The sequence below is a fragment of the Mustela putorius genome, unplaced genomic scaffold (assembly GCF_011764305.1).
Source record: "Mustela putorius furo isolate JIRA1106 unplaced genomic scaffold, ASM1176430v1.1 tig00000224_pilon_pilon_pilon, whole genome shotgun sequence".
NCBI classification, from domain to species: Eukaryota; Metazoa; Chordata; class Mammalia; order Carnivora; family Mustelidae; genus Mustela; species Mustela putorius.
This window is the reverse complement of record NW_025421321.1, coordinates 24,960,838-24,973,288: the sequence shown is the minus strand read 5'-3', so window position 1 is coordinate 24,973,288 and position 12,451 is coordinate 24,960,838. Positions and strand designations below refer to the sequence as shown.

The 12,451-nt window shown below is 33.5% G+C and overlaps 1 protein-coding gene across 8 annotated transcripts in view; it reads left to right on the top strand.

Annotated features, from left to right (window-relative positions):
• CCDC88A (coiled-coil domain containing 88A) overlaps positions 1 to 12,451 on the top strand; it is a 134,001-nt gene that overhangs the window by 29,344 nt on the left and 92,206 nt on the right. For all 8 annotated transcript variants that reach the window (XM_045077856.1, XM_045077854.1, XM_045077853.1 and 5 more), the window contains exon 3: positions 8,787 to 8,895. In XM_045077856.1, coding sequence (XP_044933791.1) covers positions 8,787 to 8,895 — 109 coding nt within the window. The remainder of the gene's footprint in view (positions 1 to 8,786; positions 8,896 to 12,451) is intronic.

The following is a 12,451-nucleotide window of genomic DNA, read 5'->3' as shown; positions in this document are numbered from 1 at the left end:
AAATTTTTCAAAATACTCTCTTGCTTTTCTAAGTTGCATTTTTTTTTAAAGATTTTTATTTATTTATTTGACAGAGAGAGATCACGAGTAGGCAGAGAGGCAGGCAGAGAGAGAGAGAGGAGGAAGCAGGCTCCTGCCGAACAGAGAGCCCGATGCAGGACTCGATCCCAGGACCCTGAGATCATGACCTGAGCCGAAGGCAGCGGCTTAACCCACTGAGCCACCCAGGCGCCCTAAGTTGCATTTTTTAATTCTTCCCAGATTGCTAAAATAATTTCTTCTGATATCCCTAGTATATAAAAACTAAACTGTTCTCTTTTTATATTCAAGATTGTCTTGTTTCAAGGACTCTCTGAAAGGCTAAAAATATTAAACTTATAAATAAAATTTTCTTTACAAAAAGTTCTTAAAAGATTTTGAGCAAACCAAAATTCTAAATTCTTAAAACTTGCTAATTCTTAGAAGAGCTTTATACAAAGGAGGCCAAAGGCTTTTCTGTCAACTGAATATAATTTGAAATACCATGTGAGGAATGTTGGGCATAAAAATTTTTAAAAGAACCTTTAAAACTTTAATAAATATATCAACTTAAAGAATGCAGAGAAATGTAGTAACAACTGTCAGGGACAAAGGTAATATTTACATTATAAAATTTGCTAAATTGGAAGTGAAATCACTCGTGTTTATTAGAATATGCATCCACTTCAAAGTATAATCTAGATTATATATTGTCATGTAATAATGGGTTCACATTATAAATTTGTACAGTATATGTGTGTGCATGTGTGTATATTTATTTAAAGATTTTACTTATTCATTTGAGAGACAGAGAACACTAGCAGGGAAGAGGCAGAGGGAGTGGGAGAAGATGACTCCCCTCATGCAGGGCTCAATCCCAGGACCTGGAGATCACGACCTGAGCTGAAGGCAGATGCTTAAACATCTGAGCCATAAACATGTATTTTTATCCCAGGGGTACAGGTCTGTGAGTCAGCACTCACCAAAGCACATACCCTCCCCAATGTCCATAACCCCACCCCCCCTTCTCCCAACAACCCCCCCCCCAACCCTCAGTTTGTTTTGTAAGATTAAGAGTCACTTATGGTTTGTCTCCCTCCCAATCCCATCTTGTTTCATTGATTCTTCTCCTTTTTTCTTCTTTAAAAGATTTTATTTATTTATTTGTCACAGAGAGAGCACAAGAAGAGGAGGTGGCAGGCAGAGCAGGCAGAAGGAGAAGCAGGCTAGAGGGCTCCCTGCCAACCAAGGAGCCTGATGCAAGACTGGATCCTAACACCCTGGGATCATGACCTGAGCCGAAGACAGATGCTTAACTGAGTTAGCCATCCAGGCATCCCAATATTGAAATCTTTCTTAAATACTTGTTGTCAGAATTAAAAGTCTGGGTTTATTAAACTATAAAAGACTTTTTAGGTCTATTATCAGTGTATGACTAGGAGGCAGTCACAGGTGATAAGTAGGTAAGGGGATTCAAATACAGAGCAAGGAAAATAAAAAGAAGAAGGCTAGAGAGATATTTACTGACTCTCTATGATTACAAGTGAAATTTACATAATTGTAGGTTTACCTAACATTTTTGTTACTATAGTTGTTCTTACTCTCCTCTCCCAATTACAATTATCTGTATACTTTTCTCCACAATGATAGATTGACTAAACTATGCTTTTATACATTAATATGGCCACAGTAGGTACTCAGTGAGTCTTTGTTTAACTTACTAAATGTATCAGAGTTGATTATAAAAGACAAGATTTTCCCTTCAGCATTCTGTGTTTTTAATCATGACGTCCTGCCCATGCTGCTGTTTGTTCCTGTTCCACATAATCTGACTTCTGCAATACAGTCTCCTTTTTTTTTTAAGTAACTGGTTCTGGTTGGTGCTTTTACCTTGGAGGCCCACTTCTCCAGTTATACTCATTTGCCTTGGGCTACTCCTTAATTCCCTTGCACTAAACATAAATCAGTCACAGGTCAGATTGGGCTTGTCTTTCTTACTACTATTATTCCTTGTTCTGTATATCTCAAATTGTAGGTTAGGACTCTGTTATTCAGCTGATCTTTGGGACACGAACCTTCATGGGGAGTCTCTATTCTGGGCTGCCAAATGAGTTGTTAGCTTGGAGAATGTCATCTCATAACTCTTATTAGGAAGCAGCCATTTTTGAAACACTGTGCTTAGTCGATTACTTATTTTTATTTATTCAGACAATGTTGTTAGGATATATACTAATTTTTAGAGATTAAAAATGTGAATAAGGGGGTGCCTGGGTGGTTCAGAGGGTTAAGCCTCTGCCTTCGGCCTGGGTCATGATCTCAGGGTCCTGGGATCGAGCCCCACATTCGGCTCTCTGCTCAGCAGGGAGCCTGCTTCTCCCTCTCTCGTCTACTTGTGATCTCTGTCAAATAAATAAATAAAATCTAAAAAAAAATGTGAATAAGACATGATTTCTGCTGTCATGGTACTTATAGTCAGGTGAGAAAGTGAGAGGCTTGAAGATAATTAAATATCAGAAGTCCTATGTACCAAAAAGAGGGAATGGTTTTTATACTATTTAATCAGTCTGTACAATTAATGTGAGGATGACTCAGTGTTAGAAGATGTAACAATGTAACTGACTACATTAACATATTAAAGAAGAAGAATCACATGGGAATAGTTGTAAGAAAAATTGGGTAAAATTCAGCACCCATTCAGATATTGAATAAAGAATAGGAGGAAACTTAACTTGAAAGAAGGTGTATATCAAAAAATTACAGCAAACTTTATACATAAAGGGTGAAACATTAAAAGCCATTTTATTAAATTTGAGAACAAGATAAGGACAGCCCTTATCTTCATTATTTGTTGATGCAGTAAGTAAAGAAATAGAAATGAGGTGTCAGATTGGAGAAGAGGAGATAATTGTTATTTGCTGTTGATAAAAGCATTCTTTATACTGGAAAACCAAGAAAATGAACTAAATAAATAAAATTGGAAAGTGGTTAATCACAAGTGAAATCTACAATAGCTACAGTTTTCCTGTTATACACTGTATTGTGACAAAATACACAATATAATAGAAAAATTCATTTCTCCAACAAAAACACAGATAAAAAATTATTTAGAAATATGAGATCTTTGTGGGGAAATTGAAAATTTTACCAATGCAAATATCAGTCTTTTCAAATAATTATTATTGATAAGATCCTAATAATTCTCAATCAGGTTTTTCCTAGAACCTTATAAAGAGCCTAAATTCAGAGAAAAGAACAGTAATCAGGACAATTTAAAAACAAAAGAGAGGGGCTTGCACTAGTTGAATTATGATAATAATAAACCTATAGTAATGTTAAAAAGTTCTTAAAGACAGGAATAGAAAATTGGACTAATGGAACACAACAGACTCCAAAAGTAGGCCCACACTTCATGGGGATCTAATATATCGTAGAGATCAATGAGAAATAAGGTCTTTAGTAATTGGTGTTAGGAAAATTGATTATCAATTTGGAAAAACTACAAATTATATTCAAGACAACCTCCAAAAGCACCAACAGACAACTTATGAGAATAAGAAAGTTCAGCAAGGTTTCCAAAGATAAGAGGAATACACAAAAATTGATAGCACTCATATATTAGTAATAACTTATTAGTAAAAATATTTTTAAAATACTACATTCATTCTAATGGTAAAAACTAGGAGGCATTTAATAAGCATATATGTAATATTTCTTGCCAGAGAAAACTATAAATTAGTTTTGAAGAGCTTCATGATGGATGTGACTCCAAAAGCCCAAGCAACAAAAGCAAAATTAGACAAATGGATTGCATCAAAATAAAAATTTATGCACAGTAAAAGAAACAACAAAATGAAAAGATAATCTACAATTTTTTATCAAAGTAATTATAGTAATAGACTATGATCCATTGAATATTATAGGGAATCATGAGTATGTATTGTTATAAATAAATAAATTGATCAGATTATTGACATAGTTACTAAGTATGTCTTCACAAAATAATAATGACCAAAGAAAAATAACTATCATGGAAGAAATTGGCAGTTACCAGTTTAATCAAGTGATAAAAGGGAGTGTCATCAGTAATGAGACAAAATGAAATCTTGCACCATCTCTTAGGATGTACTGAGAAGAGCACAATATCTCTTCTGTGTTTTTGCTGTTAAAGATACATAACCTGAACTTCATTATGAGTCAGACACAGTCTAATTAGTTAAACTCAAGTGAAGGACATTCTATGAATAACTGGTTTAACCTTTTAAAATGCCTAGGTCATGAAATTCAAGGAAAGACAGAAGCTGTTCCAAACTGAAAGAAAGTAAAGATGAAAATTCACACTACTGAATGACAAGTGTGATTCTGAATTAGATCCTTTTCTTATAAAGGATATCCATTCATTATCTGGGAATAACAGACTTGAGTGCGTTCTAAAGATTGGATGATAGAAAAATATTATTGTTAATTTACTGATTTTAATAATTGTATGTGTAGAACATAAGCACCAAAATTTGGGGAGGGGGGTATTGGATATCAGGACAGCAACTTACTCTCAAGAGGTTTGGAAAAAAGTCTACTTGTCCATGCAATTTTTCTGTACGTTGATATTGCCCCATAAATCACTTAAACTCCATTCTTTTCAGCTGGTTTATTTTTTTCCCCCTCTGTTTTAGATTGTTTTTTTTATTGTTATGTCTTCAAGTTCACTAATCTTTTGTTAAACAGTTTCCTATCTACTGTTAAGCCCATGCAGTGAATTTATCATTTCAGATATGTAATTTTTAGCTTTAGAAGTTCCATTTGGGTTTTTTTTTAAAACAGTTTCCTTTTCTCCTCACATAATGCTCATGTTTTCTTTTAAGTCCTTTACTGTATGGTTGACCCTTAAATAACAGGTCTGAACTGCATGGATCCACTTACACAGAGATATTTGTAATAACTACAGTACAGCACTATAAATATATTTTTCTCTTATAATTTTCTTAATTTTTTCTCTAGTTTACTTTGTTATAAGAATGCAGTATATATACATATAAAAATATGTATCAGTAGACTTTATGTTATTGGTAAAGCTCTGAGCAACAGTAAGCTATTAGTTAAGTTTTGGGAAAATCAAAACTTCTTTGTAGAATTCTGGCTGTGCAAGTGGTCAGCACTTCTAATCCCTTGTCATTCAAGGGGTCGCTATATTTATAATGGCTTTTTATAAGTTCTTGTCTGCTCTTCCCATGATCTCTTTCATTTCTGGGTCTGTTTCTTTTACCTTGCATTTTTCTTTCCTGGTCACAAATCACTTTTTTTTTCACCCCCCTTCTTTATATGTCTAGTAATTTTTGATTTTATAGTGGACATTTTGATTATTACATTATGATGTGTCTGGGTCTTATCCTCTCAGGAGTGATGAATTTTGTTTTGGCATGTTGTCAAGTTGCTTGTAATTAACTTGATCCTTTGAAGGCTTATTTTGAAAGCTTTTGGGGGGAGGTTCTGGGATAGTTTTTACTCAACTGCTAGATTATTCCTACTTCTAAGATAATTTTCTGAGGTTTCTCTACTAAATGCTCTGGGTGTTTGTAAAGGTCTCTTTTACACTCTGGCTGGTCAGAACTTGAATATCTTTTTGTACTTTGTGAGCTTTGGTTGTTATTTAGCTTATAGCATTTCTGTGGTTGTCCTCTCCTCAGTCTTATAAAATTTAGGGGTACATATGCCCAACTTCATATTTAGCCAAAATCTTCACTGCATATAGTTGGAGCTCTCTTCTATATTAGGATAGTTTCCTATCTCCAGTATTCTTTTCTGAAAATTTTAGTTACTTCAGTTTCCTTGAACTCTAAGTTTTGGGTACTTAAGTTCAGTGAGGCTTGGGCTACCCCTCCCAATACCTCATTCTGGAAAATGCCTTTGCTTCACTAAAGAGAACCTTTTGAGGGATTATAACATTACATTCTCTGCTGTCCAAAGTCTGAAACTGTTACTTCATGTTTTGTACAGTTTTCTATCTTTTTATGGCAAGAGGGCAAATTTGATGCTAGCTATTCCTACTTGATATTTTAACTTACTTTTGTTGTATTATTTTCTCATTCAGTGTTGTGAGCAATCTCACTGAATATGGCTGAACTGATGCAGTGTTGGGGATTGACTGTGTGAGTTTGGTCATATGACAAAGGATCAATATGTTGGGAATTCTGGCAAAAGAATAGTTGAAGTAAAGCAATAATTCTCAGAGTATGGTTTGAGGATCCTCGCAGGGTTCCATAGGGTCTTTCTACTTCTAAGTACATATCCTGCTAAGGCTAAATTTTCTTCATGTACATGAACCAAAATACCACAAACAATAGATGAATGCAGAAACAAAGATGAGCAAGCCTGTTTTTCAAGTTTAAACTAGACATTAAAGTGATGTGTAAAAATAGTAAAACAATGCTACTCCTCTCACTAATCTTTTTATTTGATATTTTTAAACATGTAATTTATTATTTTTAAAAATGAGTTAATAAGTAAAGAGCTGTGAAATCTTCTCAGTTTTAAATTCTGTTACAATAAATACAGCCACAAAAATAAAAGTTTGGGGCCTAAAAGTTTGAGAATTTTTAAATTAAAGCACCATACAGTCTGATCTGTCTGGGGAAGGAACTGAAGGCATTAGGGGTATAAAGTATAAAGGCATTAGGTAAAAAAGGGAAGGGTTAAGGAATGAGAGGTTCTATTGAGTTCCTCTTCTCTATTGTATAGGTATCAATTTCTTTACTTCTCTACATTCTTGTGTGGAGGTGTAGCAGTTAAAGTCATAATCAGGAGACAGTACTGTGTCCCAACAACTGCTGAGATTTTTGCTTTATGATACTATGCGTTCAGCCCTTGCATAAGGAATCCTGATTTCACGTTTGCCATTTCACTTGGCCATGTCCTTCTCCAGCCTGGCCACTTTCCCCTAGTATGGAACTAGCTTGTACGTGCTTATGTTCTGTCATCAACATCCCTTCTGTTCTAGTGCCACCACTTGTACTTGGATTTCCTGTTCTTCTTAAAAAGAACATAAATGAGTATTTGTCCTGGTTTATTATCAAATGTTTTCAACGTCCATTTGTATGTTGAAAATGGCAGGATCTCCTTTGTCATGGCTGAATAATAACTCTAATACATGTGTATAAATATATATGGTATGTATCTCACATTTTTTTGTGCATTTATCTGTTGATAGATGGTTGTTTCTCTGAGTTTGCTATTGTAAATAATATTGCAGTGAATTGCAGGTATCTTTTTGAGATCCTGCTTTCACTTCCTTTGGCTTATATATTGTGAAATTGGGTTGCTGGATCATATGATAGCTCTGTTTTTAATTTTTTGATGAATCTCTACAGTGGTTGCAACAAATTACATTCCTAATAATAGTGCAGAAGAGTTCCTTTTCTCCACATCCTTGCCAACATTTGTTATCTCTTATGTTTTTGATGTTTTGCTGTTGCTCTTTTAACAGATGTGAGGGTAATGAATTTGATTGGCATTTTTTTGAGTAGTGATGTTAAGTACCTTTTCATGTACCTATTGGCCATTTGTAGATCTTTTTTTAGAAAATATTCAGTTCCTCTGCCCATTTTAATATTAGTTTGGTTTTTGCTGTCAAGTTGTATGAGTTTTTTATATATTTTGGGTATTAACCCTTTATCAGATATATGATTTGAAAATATTTTCTTCCATTCCATACGTTGCCTTTTCATTTTGTTGATGGTTTTCTTGGCTGTGCAGAAGCTTTTTAGTTTTATGTAGTTAACACTCATTTTTTTTCTTTTTGTTTATATTGTTTTTGTTTTTGGTGTCATTGAATTTCACATTCTTTTTTTTTTTTTTTAAAGATTTTATTTATTTACTTGAGAGAGAGACAGTGAGAGAGAGCATGAACGAGGAGAAGGTCAGAGAGAGAAGCAGACTCCCCATGGAGCTGGGAGCCCGATGCGGGACTCGATCCCGGGACTCCAGGATCATGACCTGAGCTGAAGGCAGTCGTCCAACCAACTGAGCCACCCAGGCGTCCCTTTTTTTTTTTTTTAAGATTTTATTTATTTATTTGACAGAGAGAGATCACAAGTAGGCAGAGAGGCAGGCAGAGAGAGAGAGAGAGAGGAGGAAGCAGGCTCCCTGCTGAGCAGAGAGCCTGATGCGGGACTCGATCCCACCCAGGCGCCCTTAATTTCACATTCTTAACCATGGTCTGTTTTTCCTCAGTTTCTGCTACCTCAGAATCATTCAACCATTTGCTTTCATTGAATCTGTAAAGTTTACCCAAGATTAAAGTATTAACCCATGTTATAACTGCATTCTTTAATTCCTGTGTTACAGTGCCTGCTCAAATATAGTCCCCATTATTCAGTGAGAAGATAGAGCATTTCTTGATTATTAGCTCATATTTTACATTCTTGATTTAAATAGATTTATTTTGGGTGATGGAAATAAATATATTCAAAGGAAGTAGGAGGTTATTCATCCCAGGAAGGTAGAGAAACAAAATGAGAATGAAGAGCAATATCTGACTTATGTTTCAAATTTACTTTGCCATTGTCCTAAAAATATCAAATGCATTTATATTAATTAGAAGCATAGAACACATGTCAAAAAAATCATCTTCATTTTGGATTGTCTCTTTAATGCATGTGGACACGCAATTTTTTAAAGGAAAAATGTATTTTATGGTTCTTTTCAGTCATCTGTAGGGTGATAGGTATATTTCAATATAATTTTAGTTTAAAACATCTTTTTTAAATTTCTTACAGTAATCCTAAATCGGAGAGTCAGAGAGTAAATAAAAAAGTCAACAATGATGCCTCACTTAGAATTCATAATCTTTCCATTTTGGTGAGACAGATAAAATTTTATTACCAGGTAAGTGATCCTTTTTAAAAAATTTATTTAGTATTTTAATAAATGCCTGTGTATTCACATTTTTCTGTAATAACAAAAGGTGAGTATCATCAACTAACATATACTAAATGCTTATTATGTGCCAGATACTGGTTTATTTGCTGGAGGTAGAGCAATATTGATATAATTTATTTCATATGTAATATTAAAGATATAAGCAAGCACTTTAAAATTATGTAATTTTAAAAAATAATTATTCTATTTTATGAATTTTTAAAACCAGTTCACACTTTCTGAGAGCTTTATAATAATGCAACAATTTATTAAGCTACTTGAATTATGTCTTTGAAACATACACATTTTATGGTGAGCACTCTGGACTCTGAAACTTATACTTTTTATTGTCCCTTTTAAAACAAATTGGATGCATATTTCAGAGTTTAAGTATGAGCATTCTTCAGGCTATCACTATACCTCTAGGAATCACTATAGCTGCATCACACAAATTTTGGTATGTTGTATTTTTTTTAAATGTTTATTTTTGTGTATTTTCTCATTTTTGTTGTGGTTTCTTATTCCACTTGAGTTATTTAAAATAAGTATTTTTCAAGCAGACTTCTTTTGGTTTTTATTTTTGTTTAAAGAATATGGTTGGTATGATGCTAATTTTTTGACAATTGTTAATAATTACTTGGCTTGGCCTATTATGTCTTCACTTTTTATTAAGATTTGATCTGCGCTTCAAAAAGATAGGTACTGTCCAGTTGTTTGGGTACAGAGTCAGAGCAAACATGTTTGTTAATTGCATTTTTCAACCTTCTGTGGCCTGTTTAATTTTCTCTTGATGTCTCACTTACTCAGAAAGGTAAAGTTGGATTCTCCCATGATGGTAGATTTGTCAAGTTTGCCTTTATCCACTTGAGAGTTATGTGACTAAATGCAAATGAGTTTTGAATTTTTTAATTATTATGGAAAATTATATCATTTATAAGTACTTGTTTCCACATATTTTTTCTAATGGTTTAAATCTTTATCACCCTCCTTCTGTTTTTTTAAAGGCCACTCTCAAAATTATGCATTCAATTTTTACGATAGCAAAGGCCAAAATTAATATCTTTACTCTTATGGAATAGCATGATGATCTTAGAAGACTTTAACTCCAGTTCTCCTTTATGATTTTTTTTAAGCCCTTCTTGTCTTTTTTGTTCTTTTTTAAAAACCCCATAAATTAGATATTAAAATTACTGTTAAATAAATAGAATCAGTGTTCCTTTAGATCAAGTTATGTATTTTCCTCCCCCCTGCTCCATAATTTTCTTTTGTATCTCAGAATTGTTTTTGGTATCATTTTCTTATGAAGTATATCCTTCAAATGTTTATTTAGAGAGGGCTTTTTGAAGGTAAAATTTCTGTGTTTATTTGTCTGAGAATGCCTTTATTTCACCCTTATTCTGAAAGATAGTTTTATTGGGTATGCAGTTCTTTGTTAACAATTATTTTTCTCTCAGTGTTTTGCAGACTTTATTCTCCTCTCTTGGGATTCCTTTTTGTTCTGGAGAAGTCAGCCATAAGTCTAATTTTTGTTCTTAGGTTAAACTGTCCTTTTTCTCTCTTGATTGCTAATACTCTCTTCTGAAATCTCTCTCCTATTCTGTTTTTCAGATATTACTATTACATGTTAATTAGACTTTCTCATTCTATCCCCCATGTTTGTTAAACTTTCTTTTACCTTATCAGTCTTGTGCTGCATTCTGAGTATTTTTTTGAGATCTGTCTCTCCAGTTTGCTAATTTGCCTCTTATGTGTCAGATCTTCTGTTTAACCCACTGATTAACTTTTGACTCAGTAATTATATCTTTCTTTTTTTTTTTTTAAAGATTTTATTTATTTATTTGACAGACAGAGTTCTCAAGTAGGCAGAGAGGCAGACAGAGAGAGGGTGGAAGCAGGCTCCCTGCTGAGCAGAGAGCCCGATGTGGGGTTCGATCCCAGACCCTGAGACTGTGACCTGAGCCGAAGGCAGAGGCTTAACCCTCTGAGCCACCCAGGCGACCCTATATCTTTCTTTTGGAGAAGGTCTGTTTGATTCTTTTTATCTTTGCTTTTTTGTTTTATTATTCTTTTAATTCTGTTATTTCTTTAGAAATTAAAACTCTTTTTTTGTTTTGTTTTTGTTTTTGTTATTGTTTTTGTTTTATGCCTGATAATTCCAAAATCTGAAGTCAGATCTGTGGTGATCTGAAATACTTTTTGTTTTTAGCTTGCTATTTCTCATGGTTGTGGTAGTAGCAGTGGCAGTGGTGTGTGTGTGTGTGTGTGTGTGTGTGTGTGTTTTGACCTTATTTTGGGTGGGAGGGGATTTATCTGTGGGAATACTATGTGTCTGGGCCAAGGATTATTGCTCCAGAGAGGATTTGTTTCTTTTGTGCAACCAGCCCAGAACCACTTTATTTTAAGTAGCTCCATATTATTTTAGAAGTGATACTTGTATACTGTAGAAATGTAGAAAAAATGAGAAAATACAAACATAGTTCCAGTGCCTGGAGATTATCACTATTAGCATCTGAATATATGTGTTTCTGAATCTCTTTCTCTGCATTTATAGGTAGGTATATTATGGATTTATGTGTTTGTATTTTTTTCTGAGCTGGTAGTACATTATTGCAAATCTTTAGGGAAATAACCTTCCTTAGTCTCTACCAAAGACCAAGAAAAACATCTTCTTTCTTGTCTTCCTTTGTAGGGTTCAGTTTTTTGTTTTCTTTTTTATCTTTTAACTGAGAATTATCTTTTTATTTATTTATTTTTTTAGTTCAGTCATTCGAAAATAATTTTTTAAAAATTATCCAGGATTTTTGGATTCCTTCCTTCCTTTCTAATATCTAATACTCCTTGTTGCCAGAAATAAGTCTATGCTAGACTTTTTATAAACTTTTTGTATTACTTGCCAGTATTCCAGCTGTTATCTTCCTCAAGTTGATTTGAGGAAATAAGACTTCTATTTTGTCTTTTAATCTGTTTCATATCAGTATTTTTAGATTTGAAACAAATGAGTAAATTAAGTGATACAGTGACTTATTTTGATAGTCATCAATTTTGTTCTTACTAAAACAATGCTAGATTTTTGGTTTCATATTATCTTTAGGGAGATGGAGGTTTGCCTTAAAAATTTCAGTGAGATTCCTTGGAGGGCAAAAGGATTTCTGCATCAGAATCTTAAATTAGTTGTCAGTGCAACCTAATTTTGTATTGTATACTATTGCTTTTTTTTTAAACAGCTTTCTTGAGATACAGTTCATATACTGTATAATTAGCTCATCTAAAATTTCCAATTCAGTGGTTTTTAGTATATTTAGACAGTTGTGCTGGCATCAGTACAACCAGTTTTAGAATAATTTTGTCACCCTCCAAAAAAAACCCTGTTACTCCTATTTTCCCTACCCTGCACACACACACTACCACCACCACACTACCACTACCTTAGTGTTAGGCAATTGCTAAAATTTATTTTTGTCTTCATAGATTTGCCTCTTCTAGACATTTCTTAAAAATGGTATTGTATACTTTGTGGTCTTTT